General features: G+C 37.7%; 1 protein-coding gene across 8 annotated transcripts in view; it reads left to right on the plus strand.

Moving 5' to 3' along the window:
* The window catches only part of NPNT (nephronectin), a 78,597-nt gene that overhangs the window by 13,667 nt on the left and 41,594 nt on the right, over positions 1–23,336 (plus strand). For 4 of the 8 annotated variants that reach the window (XM_078069041.1, XM_036094755.2, XM_078069042.1 and 1 more), the window contains 2 exons: positions 3,477–3,527; positions 19,233–19,325. In XM_078069041.1, the coding sequence (XP_077925167.1) occupies positions 3,477–3,527; positions 19,233–19,325 (144 nt within the window). Of the gene's footprint in view, positions 1–3,476; positions 3,528–6,169; positions 7,558–19,232; positions 19,326–23,336 lie in introns of those variants that run through there. The other 4 variants (XM_036094757.2, XM_036094760.2, XM_078069043.1 and 1 more) reach the window with 3 other exon arrangements.

Below are 23,336 nucleotides of genomic sequence, written 5' to 3' on the forward strand. Positions count from 1 at the left end.
ATAGGTCATCATGGTTTAAATTTGTACTGATATACACAAAGGAAGAAACAATTGGAAATTTCTGGATTTATGCTTACTTTGCCGAAAATAATGTTGTTTTTCAAAAATCCTTAGCCTTATTTTCATACATTAGAGTTCTCAAGCTCAGTTTCTAGGAGAGATCCCTAAATGGTCAAAGGTATGTGTTGCGACATTTACAGAAACTAATTCCACAGATAGACTATCCAAATATAAGCTTCCTGCCACCCAAAATATTTTTCTAAAGCCTTTGGTACTCTTATTTTATTTCAGTGTTAAGATTTGTAGGTACTTAGTAATTACCTGCCAGATGTTTGCATGCCAACAAATAGCAAATAGAAAAACACAAATTGCAGCTCACACTTAGCTGTATTTTTTTTTTTTAACATGCATGGGTATTTAGAGCTGATTTTATATCAGATATTACTAGGGTAATAGTTTCTACTGGATAAATAGTCCCATGTTCATATGATTACATAAATATTTCATGGTGTTTCACATAGATAATGGTGGTTTCAAAGTCCTTTGTCCCTTGGATTTGGATTGAGTTTTAAAATCATTGATGAATTAAAAGATTCATCATATTATCTTGGCATCTATGTATGGCCAAGAATTAAGACATTCCCATGTATAGTTTTTCCCAACTAAGGCAGAATTATTTTTTTTTAAAACTATTTGGGGGATTGGGGGAAAACTATAAAGAAATGATTTGTAGATGTGTTAAATGTTCTGTTCTCTAATCTTCTGTTGGATTCTGATGAATTCTGTAGCTCTGATACTTAAAAAGTAGTGGTTTGAAAGTTGGGATCATCCAAATTACTTAAAATGCTATTCATGGGATCTGTTGTCCTCGATGTTGGTGTCTTAAATGCCCGGTGTCGGATAGTTGTCTAAGAACAGAGTTTGCCAGGCTAATACAAACATTTTTGACAAGGAGAAATAAAGCGTGAAATTTAAGGTTGGGGTGTGGAGAAATTTTTAAAGCTACTACTATTAGGGGTGAGAGGGAGAAGGCAGTGTCAGGCGGGACCTTTCCCTTTCATGCATGTACCTGGCGTTTGTTACCTGTGAAAATGTGCATATGTCGTGCTGTGCTCTTTGCTTAAGAGGCTTGTGTGACTCCTTATCTGTCTTCTTAATCTGGGGCATTTCATTATTTCCTTTTCAAAGGTTATGCTTGGCCTAACATTTGGGCATTTTATAATTAAATTTACAGTAAACTATATACTAGAAGATAGGCATACCTTTGGATAATAAATGGGCCCAGTTCCTTCGGGTTTTCTTATCTCTCATTTTTTTCATGTCCAAAAACCCAGGATTGATTTCAAATCTGTAGACCTGTGTTTTGCAGGCTAGAAAACTAATCTCCAAACAGTTTAGTTTCTCTAGATTATATTACTCACAATTTCATAAAATCATCAGAGTGCTTATTATTTTTAACCATGCCTGATATCACTGAGAACCCTCAGCAAAGTGCATAGTATCAACATTCAGCTGAACTGAAGCAGTGGTTCTGGGGCAAGTCGCAGGAGAGAGTTCTAGACTCTAGAATATGAGTGGCTTTGCTGTCAATGTTGCATGTGTTTACTACTGTGGCTGTGAGAAACCTTATCAGGAGAAGATGGGACAGATTTTTCTATATTATCTGCTACTGATGAATCCTATTTTAGTGCTTCTCACAGTGGGGTTTATACCATAAAAAATACATGTAGGGCATTTATTTGGGGCAGCTTTCACAAAAACTGTGGTGACCGCTGCCTGTGAAAATTTCCTTATGCATCAATAGAGAATAGACTCCAGAAGCTTCCTGGAAATAATCTACTCTGGGTTTAACATCGCTTTGATTTAAAATGCAGTTTTGTATAGTTTTAAAATGCAAATTTAAAAACAGACATGGGCTAAAATTTCATGCTAGAAATCTTATTTAATGGATATACATATTGATATCATAAAATTTACTAAATCTGTGTGTGTCAAGGCTGATTTATATAAAGTAGGAGAAATGTGACCCAACTTTAAGATATTATAAGACAAAAATAAACTATACAGAACTGTTTGGCTGCTTAGGACTAATATAACTAGTTAGAAAATAATGATGTTTGCTATTCTTTATTGTTTACCTTTATTTAAAATCATTTAATATATTTTTCTTGATAAATTTGATTATTCAAAATTGGCAACTAAAGAGTATTAAAGAAACGGTATCCTTTTATATTTTTCCCTTTTAATCCATAACTATAACCATAAGCAATTTTCCTTAATATGTGATCCAGAATGTAATTTGCAGTTTATGCTTTGATTCATTTTCAGCTTTTTGCTAAGATTGTACCTGATATATTTCGTTGTTCTATTTTAAGAAATGTGTCAACATCAAGATATGGTGAGTTCTTTTAAAGTTAACAACATCAACAACAATAGATACAAAACACTAATTTGTTATGAACCAAACCAATGTGGAAAAAAAACTTCTAACAAGCAGATATATATATATGTATATATAACAATATGCGTGCCTTTAAAAATACAGAACAATCATTCTGGATCAATAGTTAAATTATTACTTCAATTGAATCAATTTGGTCTTGGACTATTTCTCTTCTGCTATTACCCCAAAGAAGGCTCCATTCAACTAATTTTAACTTATGCAAATAAATGCACAAATCAAAAATAAAAGTGGATATTTTATGCTTTAAAGAGGGAAGGTGTTAATTCACAGAGAAGTAATAAATCATCTCTTCCCTTACCTGTAGGACCTCTAGGCTGGTCAAACCCTAACCATGATTAGTATTGTTTCAAGTTTCTTCCATTTCCTTTCGTTAAACTGGGTTATTTATGTATCTCCAAGTGAAATGGCTGAGCTTTCACGGTAATTCTTGTTGCTATTGACAACCAAAGCAGCCATGCAAGAAGAAAATGCTGTGGAAGGAAAGAAAAAACAAACCTTAACATTTCCTCCTCAAAGTTGGAGAGAAAAGGGAATACAAAGTATGTAAGAAACAGGTAAGTAAAGATCTGTCAACTAAAAAACTGCCAGCCTTGGTTACTAATTGATCCAAAGTTTTAATTTTTTTCAGATATTTTGTCCAACACTCATTTAAATAAAAGGATACCGTCTCTTGGAACCAAAATTAATATTCTGAAAATGAAAAATTGGATTGGAAGGTACAGTGCCGCAAGAGGTCTGAAATACTCTGATTTAGAATTTGGACTATGAAAGAATAGCACAACTTCAATTATTGGTTAATATTTTTGTTACAAAATGTTTTTGAATGACAAAATGGTGACTAAAATATTACTATTTTAAACATGTCCTAGATTTTTTTTTTTGTTTCAGAAAAGCACTGAGCGTTGAATATGTGTTAAGTCTCCGGGAATGTAACAAGTTGCTAAATACCCAAGTCCAGCCTCCTTACAGAGAAAAGATCTGGAATTTCTTTTTTTGGACATTTGTTTTGCAGCTTTCTACGTCTTAAGGCAGAGAATAGCCAGGATAAGGTGCCAGCTCAAAGGTTAGATGAACATATTTCTTGAAATAATTATGGCTAATCTATGTCTTGAAAGGCATAACCTTTAATAATAACTTTACAGAGCTATCAATAAAACTTAACATTAGTTGTGTTTTTGAGTTGCCTATTTGGGGGAAAACTATATTTTTTATGTGTTTATTCTGTTCATAATTATATAATTATATAAGTTCATTTTCTTTCAGTTATTACATTAAACTTTTTCCTTTCAGTTTATTTCCTTTCTCCTGTCTTATGAATGTAATAAATTGACCTCCATTCTAACCTAAAGGACAGTTTATATTTTTAATACTTAAAGAAGGAAATTAAAAAAAAAAAAAACTCACCAAATGAAATTACTAACACCAGCCTATCATTAACCTGAGGGAATTGTATCTCATATTCATTAATTCTCCTTGGAAAAATTCAGGTAAGAAATATTTTTATTGTATAAAATATATAAGATGTTATAATAGGACCTATGAGTATTTATGTTATATTGTTTTGGTACATAAAAGGTTCCTTGTTTAAAATATTTTTGGGGGGCGCCTCGGTGGCTCAGTCGTTAAGTGTCTGCCTTCGGCTCAGGTCATGATCCCAGGGTTCTGGGATCAAGCCCCGCATTGGGCTCCCTGCTCAGCGGTAAGCCTGCTTCTCCCTCTCCCACTCCCCAGCTTGTGTTCCTGCTCTTGCTATCTCTCTCTCTCTGTGTCAAATAAATAAATAAAATCTTTAAAAATTAAAAAATAAAATATTTTTGGAAGTGAATAATGTCACTTAACGAATCACCCTTATGGCACTTTAGTGGAAAATTTGGGTGAAATATGTGAAATTCTATTTAACGGAATTGGGGCCAAGAAGACAATGTACATTGATAGGTGAAAGATACTATCACATGTCTTAGAAAATGTTTTTAAGAGAGGATTTTAATAAAAACATTTGGGGAAAAATATGATAGTGCTAGAAATAAAAGTTAAGGAATTTCTTTGTTCAGGGAGACTTTAAAAAATCACAGTGTATGTATCTTATAATTGGTACGAGTTATAGGATGAACTAGCAGAGCTATGGCTGAGGTTAAGGAGACAATGCCAAAGAAAAGTACAATTGACCCTTGAACAATAGCGGTTTGAATTGCATGGGTACTCTTATGCATGGATTTTTAAAAAATAAATACAGTACTATAAATGTATTTTTTCTTCCTTATGATTTTCTTAACATTTCCTCTAGCTTGCTTTATTGTAAGAATACATTATACAGTATATAATATATAGTATATAATACATACAGCATATACATATAATATACAGTATATAATACATATAGCATTAAACTGTTTATGTTATCGGTAAGGCTTCCAGTCAACAATAGGCTATTAGTAGTTAAGTTTTGGGGGAATCAAAAGTTATACATAGATTTTTGACTGCATGGGGGTTGGCACTCCTAATCCCCATGTTGTTCAAGGGTCAACTGTAGAATGTGGGCTTTGTAACCAACAGATCTAGGTTCAGGACCTATTCCTGTGACTTACCAACTGGCCATGAGTGCCTCATGCAGAACAGTTCTTGATAAATGTTTGCTGTTATTAGTGTGTGGTCAATATATAGAATATATAGAGAAAACAAGATATAACAATATATAGAATACTTAGAACACCCTAGTGTTTGACTAGGGTCCATCTTAATACTCACAGTATAGCATGTTTTTAAATACATTTGTTTATATGCCCATCTTTTTTTCTAAAAAAGATTTATTTATTTTAGAGAAAGAGAGAGTGTGGGGGTAGGGCACAGAGGGAGAGGGAGAGAGAGAATCTCAAGCAGACTCTGTCCTGAGCGTGGAGCCCATCTCGGGGCTAGATCCCACAAACCTGAGATCATGATCTGAGCTGAAGTCAAGAGTTGGACACCTACCTGACTGCTCCACCCCGGTGCCCCTATATGCCCATTTTTGAAAGTAATCAGTTGGAAGTAGGAGATTTCTCACATCATTCATTTCTAAAATAAAACTTCCATTGAATAGCTGTCTGTGTTTCTGAACCATTCCTTTCCCACTTCTCAATATCCATTTGTAAACCTCAGAGTAGACTATGGTTTTGGTTAGCTAACCAAAGGAAAAGGAACCAAAGGAACTAGAACATTCAGAGTTACTGTGATTTATTTGACAAACATTTGAGAGCTTACTAGAAGCAAGGAGCTACGTTAAGTGCGGGAGAGATACAAAGATTAGTAAAACATAGACTCTTGTTTGTGAGGAGCTAATTTGGTAAGATGATTGTCTCTTATTCCTTCTAGGATTCTAAAGTAGGAAAGGGTTAGGGATGAAGAGTTGAGGTTGTTCAGAGGAAGAGACTCTTCTTGCTGGAGAGGACCAAAGAAGATTTTATGGACTTGGTGGTGTTCAGTTGAGTCATTCATTGAACAGTTATATATATTGAGTGCTATTACCTTCTTGATTATCTCTGTACTACAGATAACCACTTGCAGATATCATCCCGATAAGATGAAGCTCTAGGCATCCATGTTGTTCACTGTCAGTGTTGAAGGCCCACATATTAGGACAATACTGGGTGAGAGGTGTGTTTTGACTAGGATACTGCAAAAGCATATCTCAGGGGGCAGGATCCCAGCCCAGGAGTGATGGAGTAGTGCCCCAACTAAATCCTGAGGGATAAGTAAGTCAAGTGAAGGGCACTCTGGCAAGACAGAAAGGTGCATTGAAACTTTAGAAGCCAGAGTGTGGGGGCACATTCTAGGAATTGTAAACACCTTGCTCTGGCATGGGGTATGTGTTTGAAGGGCATCAGATAAGAGATGCAGTGGGAGAAATAGCAATTGGCTGACTCATGGAAGGCCTTCGATGTCATCTTAAATAGATTAGCCTTTGTCCCAGAGTTGCAGAGGAACATTGTAATGATGTTAAACAAGGAAATTACATAATCAAATTAAATTTCAGAGGTTGTAAGCTGTGCTAATAGGTCAGATCTAGCATACAGGTGAATTTAGTCTCGTTCACAGAGTATTTTAACATTTCTTGAGATAGTTGCCAGTATTTGACAGGAAACATGGATATCAGGCTTTGTTGAAAAATCAGTAGTCCTGCATTACTGCAAGGAATAGGTGGGCTGCAGTTGCTTAGCCGCTGTCCCGTTTGGAAGAAGCACGTACGCCATTTTGCCATGGGGCTCACTCCTTCAGGGCAAATGCCTGGGACCTGTAGGCACTATAGGTTGTGGGGCTAATTTCTGAATATTTTCCTGATTGGCAGTTTAGAGAATAGCTTTTTGAGGCTCAGGATTCTAGGCTATTACAGTAAACCTGAGAAATTAGGTTTTATCTTAAGTAGTAGAGGTAAGAACGGAGAAAAGGATAGGGATTGAAAGGTACTTTTAAAAAGGGAGAGAGGGAGAGGCACGCAGCCTCAGGACGGTGGTGGGGCACTCGGGCGTTGCAGATAGCCACCACTGGTGTGGCGGCTTTTGCCACTAGGAACTGTGTCTTTGAGAAACTTACTTCACCTTTCTGCACAATAGCTTCTTTCTTGTGAAAATATAGTTAAGAGCCCTACGTCAGAGGGTTTTTATGAGGATCAAAGGTGAAAATGCTTACAGAGCACTTGGCTCAGTAACTGGCTCGACGTTAATTCACATTCAGTAAAATGGTGGCTGGTGGTGATGATGATGGTTGTGGAATGAGGAAGATAGAACCAAGGATGACGCCCAAATTTCTGGTGTGTTATTTAGTGACCTAGAGAACATTGAAGAAAGTGCAGATGACGACTTCCACGCTGGATGTGGTATGTTCGGGGGGCTTGTGAGACTCTGCAGTGGAGGGTGTGGTATGTGGTTGGATTCTGGGTCTGGAGCTCGGGGGGCGAGATCTGAGCGGGACCCAGGCTGTGATTTGATGATCTTTCCACCAGTGTCCTACACGAACCTTACTCCTCCCCGTCAGTCAGCTGCTTCAGTCAGCATTGATAATCATCGCTACTATGTCCATAGAGGATCAACTTTAAATGGTATATGAAGATTGTGGGAGAGGTAAAAATACTATGTTACATGTTGGCTGAAATGTTATCTACTCATTTTAAGTTTTTGAAAATAAAAAAAATCCTTTCCAGTTACCATTTTGGCTGGGAGAAATCACCCTGTGCAAACAATACGTCCTCTTTTCCCCTTTGGTTGTTTTTCTGTTTTACATCACTGTGACTCCTAATTCTAAGCAAATATTCAACTAAAGATGAATCATTGTTAGGAATAAATGACCACACTTATTTTGGAAGTTTGTATTCTTTCTTAACTGAACGTATTCAACAGGAGCCCTGCCTCAAGTCCTGGCTTAGACGCCACCTTCCCTTCTCTGCATTCTTACTTTAGCAGGGAGAGGTCTCCTCTCCTTGCTCTACATTGAGTTGTAACATTTGCCTTGAGCCTGTCTCACACTGCCCTACACTGTGGTGATTTGTGGACCTGTGTCTTTGGTTCTGCCAGACTGGTAGTTCCGTGAAGCTGGTGACTGTGTCTTATGCATCTTTCTGCCCGGTGCAGTAGCTTCCACTGTGCCCTGTCCGGTTCAGCTCAGCTCAGCACACTTTTGAAGGTATAAGGACCAGGCACGTCTATATACAATGGATAAAAAAGATAAATAGGATGTAATCTTAATAACCAGATTGTGGTTTTTCAGGAAGGACAGCTTACTGGGAAAATGAATATATTTAATTTGCCTGTCTTATGACCTATGTTACAGATCATAGATCTTAACTCTTGATTAAGATTCCAAAAAGAAACCAATTTACATGCTTGAAAACACATAAAATATAATCTGTGGCATCTGCTGCTTACAGTCCATTGATGTTCACAATGATGGATAGACTCCTGATTCTTTGAGGACAAGGCCCTCCAGGCTGACACTGCCTTCACTGTGAAGGACTATTTTCTGCTGGACCCTATCACAGTGGACTGTCCTTGTATTTCTAGATCCTCTGCTGCTTCATGTGTCTCTGGATTTGCCTGTGCGGCTGGTTCTTGAATGAAGGGCACGACACCCATCCACATGGTGAATTCCTTCTCATCGGTTAAGATTCAGTTCACATTTCCTCCTGTAAGCCTTTTCCTACCCTTACCTCTTTGCAGAGAAATTCCTTTTTCTATATTAACACTTTGTTTGCCTGTCGTGTCTGTCTTTGCCAGGAGACTATGCTATTTCAGAGCAGGTACGGTGTATTTAAAGAGCTCGGAGTTGGGGCACCTGGGTGGCTCAGTCTGTTGAGCATCTGACTCTTGATTTTGGCTCAGGTCATGATCTGGGTGCCCTGAGATCAAGCCCTGCATCGGGCTCTGCACTCAGTGTGGAGTCTGCTTGAGATTCTCTCTCTCCCTCTGCTTCCACCCGCTCTCTAAAATAAATAAATCTTAAAAGAGAAATAAAGAGCTCAAAGTCTAATGGAACTAGATAAGGAAAATAACTTTGTAATAATGATAATATAGCATGGTGTATATATATATATATATATATATATGAATATAAACATATATAAATAATTTATGATAGAAGTGTGCATATGAAAACACTGAGAGGCTTTATGACAGCACTGAGAAGGACTCCAAACTCAGAATGAGGGTCTAAAACAAATCTCGGAGATAGTAATGTTTAATCTGAGTAGTACTGAAACCTGAATGGGTATTAGTCCAGCAGACAATGGAAGGAAGGACATTGCATGGAAAAGCATGGAGGTATCAGAGTATGTTGTTTTCTGGGAACTGCAATTAGTTGGTGTATTTGTGGATGTGATTGCAGAGGAGGCTGGTGGGATAGGCAGGAGTCAAATCAGAGCTGTGGTGTTGGTGTTTGAGTTACTACGATGAGCTAAGTAAACATGCTGGGGAGTTGGTGACTGAGTGAGCGTAAGGAGGAGAATGGCAAGGTCAAATCGTGGGTTAGTGAGGTGCCTGTAATCGCAGGTCAGGCCTGGTTGAAGTCCACAGTACTGGAGGCAGGGAGGCCATTGTACCATCACTTTTTTAGTCAATCCTTTACTGATGGTCATTTAGGTTGTTACTAAATTTCTGCCTAAGGTTCTTCACCAGATAAATTGAGAACAATTAATGAAATAATGTTTTCCTAAAAAAGCAGGAGGCCAAACTGACGAATGCCTCACATCCTGTAAATCTATGCATAGTCACAAAAGGGATTCCATTATTTTAATAGTAAATATATGGCTCAACTCATTATGTATCAGTGACTCTTTTAAACCTAAGGATTTTGATTGCTAAAAGAAGTGAGAGTAGTCACATTAAATTTTGCTGGCCTTTTGTGATGATTGCTCAGTAAACCTCGAAATTATAGCATCATCTCCCCAGCTAAAACAAATTACAATAATTTTTAACAAAAACAAATACTTTAATATGCCTCATTATATTCTAATGAATTCTTACATTACAAAGTCTGATGTCTTGTAGATTTCTTTCTGCTCCTTTCCAAAACCGTTTCTGACTCTCTTAAACTATGTAATTGATCATTTCCTCTTCTGTATCCTTTACCTGCATCTCTTGTGAAGACATCTGTGCTTACTTCTGTCTCTCCTTACTAGACTTACCCTGTTGAGAATGAGGACTTGGCATCTTATTGATTTGTATTCCCTCAGTTCTTAATACAGTGCCTTAGACACTGGCACTTTTCTTCTTTGACATCCTTATAACGTTCATTATAGCTAACATCTTATTGAGCTCTTACTATGAGATGGGTACTGTCCTAAGCACTTTATTTGGATTTTTCTCCATTGACTCTCCCAACAACCCTATGGATAAGTTCTATATGCACCCCATGGGTTTACTATTTCTTTAGTAAAAAATGGGAATTCTGGCTACTTTGTCTGGTTTAACCTATGATATGCATTTTAGAGCAGAGAGAATCTGGGTAGTCTGCATATGTCTCATATGTTTCCTAAGTAGTAGAGCTGGGACTCCAGGGGTCTAACTCTAGCACCTGTATTCTTAAACCCTTCTCAAGAGTGCATTGAGAAGTGAACCATGGCTAACAAGTTAAGTAATAATATTTGTCAAGGTGTGCATATTATTCTACTGGTATTTATAAATTTTTCCCATTTTTGTATTTGAAAATTTTCAAATCCACAGAAAAGTTGAAACTGTAGGAACAACAAACACCCATATATTCTTCATGTACAACCATTAACATATTGTACATTTTTTCTCTCTTTCGCTGAACCATTTGAAAGTAATTTAGAGACATAATGACACTTGATGCCTAAATATTTCAGCATGCATCTCCTGAGAGCAAGGACATTTATGTACAAACCGCAATATAATTATCATACATAAGAAATTTAACATAGATACAATAATATCATGTAATAAACAGTATATTTAGATTTCCCCAATTATCCCAATAATGATTTTTATGGATTTTCTTTTCTTTTGGATCCAGAGCCAATCAAGGATTACTTAGTACATCTAGTTGGCATTCCTTCTTGGTCTCCTTTGGTTTGAAACAATTCTATGACTTCTCTTTTTCTTTTTTTTTTTTTCTTCTTGACAATGACTTTTTCTTTTTTAAGATTTTATTTATTTATTTGACAGAGAGAGACACAGTGAGAGAGGGAACACAAGCAGGGGGAGTGGGAGAGGGAGAAGCAGGCTTCCCACAGAGCATGGAGCCCGATGCGGGACTTGATCCCAGGATGCTGGGATCATGACCTGAGCCAAAGGCAGACGCTTAACGACTGAGCCACCCAGGCGCCCCGACAATGACATTTTTTAAAGAGTCTACATCAATTGCTTGGTAGAATGTTCCACAGTCGATTCAGGCTAAACCTTTTTTGCAAGAATATTACATAGGTGATCATATATTATGATACTCGCTTTGCACATGATGTAGTTCTGTTTTTGGTGATGCTAAATTTGATCACTTGATTAAGGTTCTGTCCACCAGATTTTTCCACTGAAAGTCACCTTCTTTTTATGAGTAAGCTGTCAGATGATACATTGAAAGTGTTCAAATATCCTTTTTCCCAGCAAACTTCTAACCAGTGAAAGTTTTAACATCTGTGGATAATTTTTGCTCAAATTAATTATTTCAATGGTGGTTGTAAACTTGCCTTTTTCAAATTCTGTCATTACTTCTGCATGTTAGCTGGCATTCTTCTGTAAAGAGGAACCCTGTCCTCCTTTTTTAGAATCATTTTGGACATATGGATTCTTTTGTTACTTAATTGTTATCAATTACTATTCTTATTTTTCTTGGTGCTCAAATTATCCCAAATTTGGCCAGTGGGAACATCCCCACGCAAGCTCCTATGTCCTTTTCACATGTTTCCATCATTCTTTGAATCATCCCTGCTTTTTATCACCGCAAAATATCCCAGCCTCCCTGACTCAGCCCTGATTCCTTTTATTGTGGAATGGTATTTAGAAACAAAGATCCAGGGGTGCCTGGGTGGCTCAGTTGTTAAGCGTCTGCCTTCAGCTCAGATCATGATTCCAGGGTCCTGGGATCCAGCCCTGCATCGGGCTCCCTGCTCCGCGGGAAGCCTGCTTCTCCCTCTCCCACTCCCCCTGTTTGTGTTCCTGTTCTCTCTCTGTCAAATAAATAAATAAAATCTTAAAAAAAAAAAAAAAAAGAAAGAAAGATCTGGGGGCTGGGTATGCCTATTGTTGCTCTTCACCTACTTAAAAAACAAAACAAAACCGGGGCACCTGGGTGGTTCAATCTTTAGGTGTCTGCCTTCAGCTCCGGTCATGATCCCTGGATCGAGCCCCACATGGGGCTCCCTGCTGCGTGGGAAGCCTGCTTCTCCCTCTCCCACTCCCCCTGCTCGTGTTCCCTCTCTCACTGTGTCTCTCTCTGTCAAATAAATAAATAAAATCTTTTTAAAAACCCAAAAAAACAAAAAAAACCTACTTCACACTTCCAAATAAATAGTAACAATTTCTTATGTGTTCATAAAGTTTCATTTGACATTAATCTAAATTCCACCCTTGTATCATATTAGAAGCAGAAACGTTAAAATTGCAAGTAAATGCAAAATGATAGCACCTTTTAGATTTTCTAAGTGGAAACGGATAGTGCTTAATTATGTTAAACAGAAGTTGGTTTGAGATACAAAGGTGCAGATGCAGGCACTTATTTTCTTTGGTGGACTTCAGGAATTAAAAATTAAATAGTGAGGGATGCCTGGGTGGCTCAGTCGGTTAAGCATCTGCCTTCAGCTCAGGTCAGGATTCCAGGGTCCTGGGATCGAGCCCCGCATCGGGCTCCCTGTTCAGTGGGGAGCCTGCTTCTCCCTCTCCCTCTGCCTGCCACTCCCCCTCCTTGTCTGTCTGTCTGTCTGTCTCTTTCTGTCAAACAAATAAAATCTTAAAAAAAAAAAAGTTAAATAGTGAGTGTGGAAATAGGTAATTGGTAAATGTCCCTGAATTAGATGTTCCCAAAGACAAAAATAAAGTTCTGTCAGACAACTCTTGGAAGATAACCTTATATAGGCCAGAAACTCTTGGTTATTTTAATTTCATGCTCTCAATGATCAATCGATTGGTTGACCTGATATTTGACTATAGTTCATGACTAAGGCCTTAATAAAAAATAATGTTGGACAAAATACGAGATCAAAAAACCTGATAGCTGTAGCAGAACTTTAGAAGAGATAGCAGTTACAGACTTCAGTGATTGAGACTCTGGAATCTGTTACAGAACAAGCAATGGTGTGGAGATTACTTGATGTCTACATATTCTGGCAACTACTACTTTAATTTTCTCAAATATAGATTGTGTTCTCAACTGCAACTTTCATTTCCTGAAAATGTAACTTAAATACCTTTAATCACTTTGGCCTTCTCTCCCCCTCTCATCCTTCCCTCCTTAGGGTTTTTCTTCTGTTCCCTCCAAAGCGATTCAAAATGCTAGGCTTTCTGGCCTTGTTCCAAACACAAGAAGAACTAGTGGATTGACCATGAAACAGGGATAAGAATTTTTTCCTGAAATTGAGCAATCACTTAACTTTCTGCGCTTTCACTTCTCTGCTGGTAAACTGAGTACAGTGTCTGTCTCTTTCCTGCCTTTTATGGATATTGTGGGAATGAATGTAACCAATCATATAGAATGAGTTCTGTATCACTGAGAGCACTTAATACATAGTATTTTATTGTGATAACAATCAGAGGCACTTTATTTCAGTTTTTACTACAGCAGGAATTTAGATTTGAAAATAGGATAATGGATACCAGGGTACAGAATATTAGGAAGGCTGCAGAGTTGTTTTCCTCTGGAGATCTTAAAATCTGTAGGATTCTTTCCTCTGGATTTTGTTGTACCTATGCCATGGGGTAGCTCAAGGCCCTTTCCATTGGAGCCCCATGAAATCCTGCATCCCGTCCTTCAGGCCCCATGAGTACAGCACTGAGCTGTTTCCAGCTTCTTTCAGCAATTGTGTCTCTTCCAAGGCCAATTGTTCTGTGAAAAAGATTCGTCGTCATATGTTCCTATTCTCCTCACAACGAGTTCTTCCATAGCTGGGTTCTCCAAAGCTTGTTAGATGTGATGAGAGCTCTCTGAAATCTCCCGGATTTGTATCTGTTCATTTTCCTGCCTGCCCTTGCATACTTCTGTGTCACCTTTGTTTCTAAATCACACACCCTGGAGGACGAGGATCCTTGTTCTGACATATCTGACCAGCAACATGATGTAGATGGCAAAAATTACAAGTGAAGTTTAGGACTCTACAGACCATCTTATTTACATTAGAAAATCCTTCTGAAGTCACTAACAACACCTGTGGCTGAGTTGGTTTTTCCCTTGTCAACTCTCCAGAGCCACCGCCTGCTTGGGCATCTCAGTGTGTCCTGATTTTTTCAAATGTTGACCCTTGACTCCCAGGGTGATTAGTTTCCTTGAGAAACATTATATAGAACTGATGTGGGAGTTTAATTGTCCCCTAACTTATTTGAAAACTCATTACATGGCAGTGTCAGGAAACCATTCAACTCTCAGAACCCCACTTATATCAGGATGAATTTCCAAGAGTAAAATTGTAGATTGCAATCCCACAGAAGAGATGTGGGCATGGGACATGAAAGAGCTATGTCTGCTTTGCCAGTTGAGACGTGCTGCTTTTTCTAGTTCAAAAAATGACGGAGAGGTTATTTTAAGGGTGCTTTGGAGATGATGCTATAGGGATGTTGGAGAGTAAATTTTGAGTGTGATTTGCCCGTTTGGGCTTAATTCTGGCATCCAATTTGGGGGGGGGAACTATCATTCATTGGCTATCTGATCCTCACCAGACTTTTATTTACTGAGTTGCTAAACCATATGTGATACAAGAGGAGAATGGGCCACCAAATAGGGCCCAAAGTTCTTGTCTCCAATCCATGTGAAGGTCAGAGGAGCAACACTGCTTTTCCTGATTAACCTTTAGCACCAAGAGACATGTGATTTCCTCTAAATCACGTGTATCCTCTGTCTTTGATGTTTTTAGAAGACCATTCTAAAGTGGACCGCTAAAAGTACACCACTTACTCTTTTGATTTGGGTTTTTTATGCCCCTGACCTGCGATCCACAGCAGGTTGTAAGGGTTGGTGTGTGCTGGCTCCCAAAAGCTCATGTTACAGTGGAGAGGGTGACCAAGAGGGGGACCAGTTTAACAGACGTTGGAATAGTGTTTCTCTCGTCTCAAGATGAATATGTATCTTTTAATCTAATTCTTGAGATTTAGAAGTGAAGTTCTTTAGCTACTTCTATGATTATATGGTGTTCTAGATCTAAAATAAATTTGACAAGTGGTATTTCTTTCCTAGGATCTACTAACATTTCTATTCTAAATGCATACCAAAGAAAACATTTGCAGGCTTGATAATAAACACAGATGAAGTCAGATTCCACAACGTTGTGTTCAGTAGTAGTCCATTAGGAATTGTATTGAGCTGCAAGTAACAGTGACACAAGGAACAGTGCCCTAAATTGCTAGGATGCTAATTTAGGATTAATATTATGACTTCTTGCTCTGTACTCTTTTCCCTTCTCAGGATCACCTCATGGTCATAAAGTGGCCACTGTAGTTCAGTGACTAGTCAGCCACCTTTTAAAGGAGCATTCCAAAAGCCCAACTTCTGTTTACCTACAACCAGCCAGAATTTAGTCACTTGGCTACCCAGATCTACCAGGGAAGATAGGGAATGTAGTTTTCCAATGCTAACTCATTCCCCACTCCCAAAACGAACAAACAGAAAAGCCATTCTAGTTTTCAGAAGAAGGAATAATAGATACTGGTAAGCACCCAGCAATTGCTGCCATCAGTACTTTTATGATCTGCCCTAACCTTTCTTTGGATCTCCTCTGCTGTTGTAAGCACTTTACAGTGTAGCTCCCCTATAGCACTTGGCACTCACTGAGAACCCCTTCACTTCCCTTCCCTCACACTTTGTGCATATCCTGAAAGGCTTTTGTCTTCCATCCCAACTGTCTAAGCCTCTTAACCTCCGGGACATTGCTCAGATCAGGATTTTCTAGGGGGTCCTATAGTCATAGTTGTTATGACTATACTATATTATAACCATCCTGCCCCTCCCCCCTTCCTTCTTTCATCTTCTTTCTCTGAGTTCTTGGTAAGTTTGGGCCAATATATTCTAGTTTCATAGCTAATTTTTCATATCCTCAGTGACTCTCTCTCCTCCCCCCTCCCCAACACTCGCCTGTAATACGTGTATATGACAAATGTTCAACGCATGTTTATTGAATTCCATCACAGACCCAATGCTAGCAAGATAATAGGAGAAAGTCCCTTTATGTAACATTTTTCTGAGTGTTTTCGTAAGAGAAAATAATTGGTGATATCAGCATTTTGAGTAACCTATCCCATTGTAGCTGTTGGCTAATATATAGGCCCTTGGTTACTTTAGTGAATAGTCCGTTGGGTAGAAGTGCAAATAGCAGTTTGTTTGAGAATTACTGACACCCTAAACACGTAAGAAACATTAACAGTCTTGGCCTCTTGGAATGTGTGCATTTGATGTGCCCAAGATTAGGGCACTGAAAACAAACAACGAGAAAGGGAAGGGGACAATAAAAACTTTTGTTCCTCCACAGCACCTGGAAGGATGATAAATGGATGGTCATCAAGCTGGTCAGGAGGTCAAAAGGCAAAATAGCCTAGGCACCTAGAGTTTGTTTCATAACATGTCCTCTTCTAAATAAACTTTTTCATGTTCTTAAGTAGTACTTCCTAAACTACTTTTTCATGTTTTTAGAGATATTTTCAAATTCCAGCTATTTGGGGGGATTATTAATTTAACTGATACTTACTGATTTTGAGTTTTTTTTTTTTAAATTATGACCCTCTGGGTACCTCAGTGATAGTTGATTCGTTCAGGTTGTGTTCATATATAAACATTAAAATTTATGGCACATCTTTTTTTTTAAGATTTAAAAAAGCTTTAACTTGCATTTCCTGGTTATGGGGCCTGGAAATTATATAAAGACTGGTTTATTTCTGGGACTTATTTTAAAAACTGCATATAAACCATCTACTGGCATACAGTCAACTGAAGAATAATTTTGGAAGGCCCTTCTAGATAGATCATTTCTTACAGATCGGAACAAAATGGCTTCCTTTTGAATTTCATGCCATGTCTAAAATCAGATTTTAAGAATTTTCCAAGTGCATTTCTCTATCATTTACACCTTCTACTCAGCTCACCCCTTCTTTCTGCAAGCTTTTTAATACTTCTTCAGGAGCACTGTCTAAGGATTAGTGATACAGGGTCCAGGTGGGGTGACAAACAGGAAAGCCTTGAAGTAAGATTGGCAAATAAGTCCCATGGAGTGCCAGGTGAGGGAAAAGTCAACAAGAGTTGAGTGAGGAAATGTAGAAAACATCAGAAATAACTTGCCCCTCAGTTTTACAGGAGTATTTCGAGTTTTGAAGGAAACGAAGTTGGAGAATTGTGAGAGAGGAAACCAGGAGCGTATCCCAGAATGAAAACAGCCGTGGCTGATATGGGAAGTAACAGGTGTCAGGGACTTTAGAACTCAGGGTCATTGTCAACTCCACTCCCCTTGGTGGATGTGTCTGCTGTTCAGTGCTTACTGAAGCCCATCTTTTCTGTCACAGAGAGATCATGCCTTTCTCATGTCAACCAGATTTTTTTCTAGTTCATCCCTCATATCACCACCAGGTTGATATCCCCAGAATGTTTATTTTTTATCAGGTCGTTCTCCTGATGATGATAATAAACTTCCAGAAGCTTCCCATTTCATATAGATAAAGTATATATTCCTCAGCTGAAATTTAAGGAACATCATCATTTGATACCAGTCACCTATCTATGATTGTCTACATCTCATTTTTCCACTGACAGTAAGCTATCTCTTTAGCTTGATTCGGCCTTGGTGCCCTCTGAGTAAATGATAGTTTGTTTTGCTGTATAACTCTCCTTACCTTGGAGAGTCTTCCCCTTCTCTGTCTACCCTTGCTTGAAGAACCAACTCAAGTCTCTCCTGAGGCTTTCTGTACAAATCTCTGTGAATATGCTTGTGTGATGATTTCTTCACAAATTTCATATGTGCTACCCATTTTGTTCATAAACAAATGTGTTAAATGCAAAACGATTGTTTGGTCTCTTCATTTATGTCGTAAGCTCTTTGAGACTAGTGACAATGCTATACAATGAATTTTCTTCTTTTTTCACATCTGGCATAGCACCACCCACCTATTCGGTGTACAGCAAGGTTTCTCAGCCTGGTGCCATCACACTTTGGGCTGGATAATTTGCTCTAGAGGGGGCTGTCTGAGCATTGTAAGATGTTTAGGGCACCCCTGTATTCTACCTGCTAGATGCCAGTAGCACCCTCTCCCCAGTAGGACAACTGAAAATGTCTCTGTTTATATCAGATGTTCTGTAGGGGATGAAGATGGCCTCAGTTGAGAACCACTGATATGGAGTAGACAGAATAAATTCTGACCAGTGTCTTGGCAGGAGTGAAAGACTGAAAAGCTTTGAATGATGTTTTACAGCGTTTTGGAATCTTGAGGAAAGACAAACTCAGTTGATAGAAGATAATAAATGTAAAATAGAACTTCCTATTTGCTGTGATAGGCCATGGCAAGGGTTAAGGCAATTGTACCACACCTAGGGTTGAGAAAGATCAAAATGACAGAAGTATTCTTAAGTGCAAGTTCCAAAAATACTGAGTTTTGGGTTTTATTTTGTTTAGAACCATTTCATATTAGAAATAACATTTCTAGTAAAATAAGTATTATTTAGTGGGAAATTTATCTGGAGTTCACATATACCCATATCTTTCGACTAAGAACTACTTTTTGAAGCGTATTTGGGGGAATAAGTTTGAAATTACAGATACAGGTTATTGTAAAGTTGTAACTATTGACAAACATCAGTTGTGTTTATTCATAGTTTTACCTTTTTTTTTTTTTTTTTTTACTATTTTAACGTTGCGCTTAGGTTTAGTGAATTTTCCAGAACGTAGTGATTCACACACACGCACTCACACACACACACCCCGCACGTATGTGAGTATTAAGTCTAAACAGTGCTTTAGCACTCCAAGACACAGTGATTTTTATATTTCTGCTACTCTGATGTAAATTTTTAGTCTTCTCTTTGATTATCAAACTGCTACATAACACAGATTCTGTATGATTGATGTTCTACTGACCTAGAAATAATGCATGGTATCCTCTTTCCACAGCGGTCTGCCGGCCACAGTGCAAACATGGTGAATGTATCGGACCCGACAAGTGCAAATGTCATCCCGGATATGCTGGAAAGACCTGCAGTCAAGGTAGGAAACCAGTCTGACACAGATTAACAATCAGAAGCCCCCTCTGTTTCTGCCGCATGTAAAAGTTTTAGGTTCTCAGGCCAAACCACTTTTCCATGGCTGTTTTTTTCAAAAATGTGTGAACTGCCATTTTCTGAAAGATAAAAATGTAATGGTAAATCTTAAAATATATTTCATCAGATTTCATCCTCTTGTTCCTATTCACGGATACTAATTAAAATGTGTTTTAAGGAAGAGAATCACAGCATCAGTCATGTTGAAGCCTTACATTCTGCTGGTCCTTGTTCTTCCACGAGCTTAGTTGGGAAGCCCAGGCAAATTGTGGGCCTCCTTGGACCCCAGTGAGATGGGACCCCTTCAGTACCCAGAGTCAGGTAGGAAGTCTGACTCGAAACTGAGGTCCCTTCAAACTCTGAGCCCTTTGATCTTTGAGATTAAATTCCCTTCAACTCTTACCAGTTTGCAAAGTTCCTCTGAGAAATAAAGATTTTGACAAACTTATTTTTAATTTGCTTACAAAAGCAGACATTCATTTAGCACGTTGCCCCAGGTATTTTATATATATTATCTATTTTCATTATTACAATGTCAGGAGGTAGGTAGAGTGTTATTTATGATAATTAAGGGATAAATAATAACTTACTGTTATTTTTCATTGAAAGAGATATCAGAGATATTGTGTCTTGTCAAAGTTCACAGAATTAGTTGGTAAAAGACCTAGGATGTCCACTTAGAACTTTTATCCATATAATTCATATTTTCTCTGTCAATTTAGTTTTAGATGAGAAAACGTTATTGCAAATGTGATCTTCTGACTTGTGCTAACAAATCTGACAAGGCTTGTCTTTTTAATTAATTTCAACCCCAAATGTTCTATCATTAGGAGTAAAAAAAACCCCAGAAATAAAGAAAAGCTGGGGTTAGATTTCCCCAGAAAGATACAAGGATAAAAGAGTCCATTTTTCACTTATTTCTTAAATTGAAGTAATCCTTTCTATCCTTTTTAGTGTTGAATGGAACAGTTACATGGGGCCTCACCGTCCCATAGATAACTTACTTCATCAGATATGGAGATGATATTGTTGAAATACTCCTGTTCTTCAGTATGTGATACTCCTTGATATGTCTCATGTAAACTCATGATTAATGGGCATAATTTCCACAACAGTCCAGAACACTGGTGTTTGAAAAAGTATAAGGAATTGTTCCTGAACTGTCAGTTGAAATCCATGCTGATGAAATGTGACATGTCCGATGTAGGAGAAACTGTTATTCTCAAGTATGTTCTGTATGATCTGTTAATTTGATTAACTGATTTTTTCCAGTGCTGCTTTTATAATATTTTTTAACTTGGAAGTTACCAAACATGCCTGGATAGCCTTTTTGAAGTAAATAGGGTTTTTGTTATCTCAGTTTACTCTTTTAAAAATCCATTTGACTTTCCTTCCCCAGTCTAAGTTTACAAGTAGTGACATGTCCGGTTGATTATTGAGGTATCGGTGTGCATCTGAGACTTCCAGCATGCTTCCCTTTTTAAAGTGGAGAACATAAACCATCAGAGGTTTCATTAATATGTCAGTACCATAAAACTTTGTCGTCCTGATGCCAGGAATTTATACAAAGAAGGTTATTATAAGAAGCCACTGTTGAGATTGCAGAGAAATCCATTTAAATTTATTTGCAGGAGCTACATCAACTTTAATATGCTTCAAAGACACTGAAACTATTATTGTAACAAGGATCTATCTCTGGGTATCTCCTGTTTTCAGAAAACCAGTTTATCATGTACTTTTTACTGTAATACATACCTGTTTCTCTAAAGAAAAATTGAAATATACTGAGTTTAAATCTTGCCTCTTAAAACTATATTCCTTAGGGGAAAGAGGATTTCATTAGTAGCAAAATGGGATTTTACACTGGCTAAAAATAGTGCTGACACTGAAAATGTAATTACAAGGCCAGTCTTGAATATAAAACTACAGCTTACAGTAAACCTATGTGTTTTGATCATCCCTTTCCTTGTCTTCCTTAACAGAAAAGCAACGTGGCAAGTTCCCGATGGCATGGTTTATGCTCTTTGAGACCCTTTATGGTCTCTGATTTCTGGGTCCCTGAAAACTATTATTAAAATGACTTGCACATGCTAAGTGCACATTAAGTATTTGCTCAGTGAATGATAGTTTTATGTAATGGTTCTTGGTCCTGAACACCCTACTTGTAAGGGTTCCATGGAGTTGTCCAGCCAGCACCTTAGGCAGCCTCTGAATCTGTGGACCAAGAGCCCTGGTCAGGGTGAGAGGCAGCTGTGAAGGACCTGGGTGAGTGGGACAATTGTCGAGAGACACTAAGAAATGTGAATAGAGCAAATTGTCTATATTGGTTACACAACAAATCAATGTAGACTGTTTTTTTATCTGGACCATACATCTTAAGAAACTGGCAAACATGCCTCAAAAATATAGGCAAACAGCCTTCTTTTTTCTTGAGAGAAATGTTAAGAGGTATATTTCAAATGATTTCACAGAACTGAAAATTAGCTTCTGATTAAAAGTAGGTTTCTATATGCTGGCTAATTGAACATAATAATAAAAATAAAAATAAAAGAGCAAAAAAAAGAAGTTTCTGTGTAAGGCAAGTATTTGCTAAAAAAATTTGTTGCAAGTGGTGTACTATAAGAAATAATCTCCTGGAAACTTGATTGGTGGAGTGAACAGCTTGTATAAATGGCCAGCGTTTAACCAGAGCTTCCGGGGTCAGCTAGAAGAGCCGGGTGAGCCCATGTGGGAACTGGCTTAATTTTACAGCCTTGTCGCAAGATTAGCGTGAATCTGCTGTTGGTGGCTTGCTTTTCCCTCGGAGTCATTTCTGGATTTGCCGTAGCTAGATCACATATAAAATCATGGGCTTGGACTGATCATTAGCATATTCTATACAGCACATGGGGCCTTTCACAATAATGAAATTCTAACCCAGACTCTGGCAAGATTTGCCTTTTTTTCCCCACCTGATTTCTCTGGGAATTTTATTCATGCAGAGTCTCCTCTCTGAGTCTCTGTACCCATACGAATTCTCTTTCCCTTCAGCCAAAAAGGGATACTGTTATAGATAATAACCTTTTTATAACTTTCCCAGTAGGGAATGATTTTTATCGTGTAATATGTCCTATCATTGCATATTTTCAGAAATGAAAGACATAGGTTTTTGAATGCATGATGTGCTTTATAATGATTTCAGAAGAAACAATTTATAAATATCAATTCCTAATGTTTTGACAAAGTTTACGTTTCACGTTGAATTCCTCACCCCAAGAAAAGAGCCAGTAGCTTGTAGCCCAGAACTGTACAGTAAACTTTGGTGGCCTAGGTAAATCCAAAAGTTGATTGCCTTTCTTAACCCTAATATTAAGGTAATTTCTGACAGCCTTACTTTTTGAAAGATGGGTGATTTCAACCCAGAAACCAATGTTCATTTAATTTGAAAGTTTTAACTGGCTGTTAATACTATGAAAGTCTTAAAACAGGAGGTGATTGCCTTTTTGACTCTACTTTTGAGTCTTATCCATCTTATACTAAGTTAACTCAAAGCTTATTGTATATGCCTACTAAATGTGACCTAAATATAACATAAGTTCTTACATTTGAATGAAAACATTGATGAACTACCATGCTATTTATTTAAATAAGCTCTTTATGCAAATCATAAAGTTGTGCTTAATTGGGGTATTTTAAACTATTGGACAACATAATAATAGAGGAAGAAGTCTTAAGTTGGACATTAAAGACCTCAGCGTCACTAAACAGAGCAGGTTGATTGTAATCAATATTTGTATAATCTGCTTTCTGAGTTTTCTCTCCTTGTTGATGACTAAAATAATGCTTTAAAAAATGACCATCTCTTCTTTGGTGGTTTCTATAAAGAGTGGTGTGAGAATGATGTATGTGTGTGTGCATGTGTGTAAAATGTACATGTGTTTTGGGGAGGCAAAATGGCAGTGAGAAATTTTAAGGAAAA

Source organism: Halichoerus grypus, chromosome 3 (assembly GCF_964656455.1).
Source record: "Halichoerus grypus chromosome 3, mHalGry1.hap1.1, whole genome shotgun sequence".
Lineage (NCBI taxonomy): Eukaryota > Metazoa > Chordata > Mammalia > Carnivora > Phocidae > Halichoerus > Halichoerus grypus.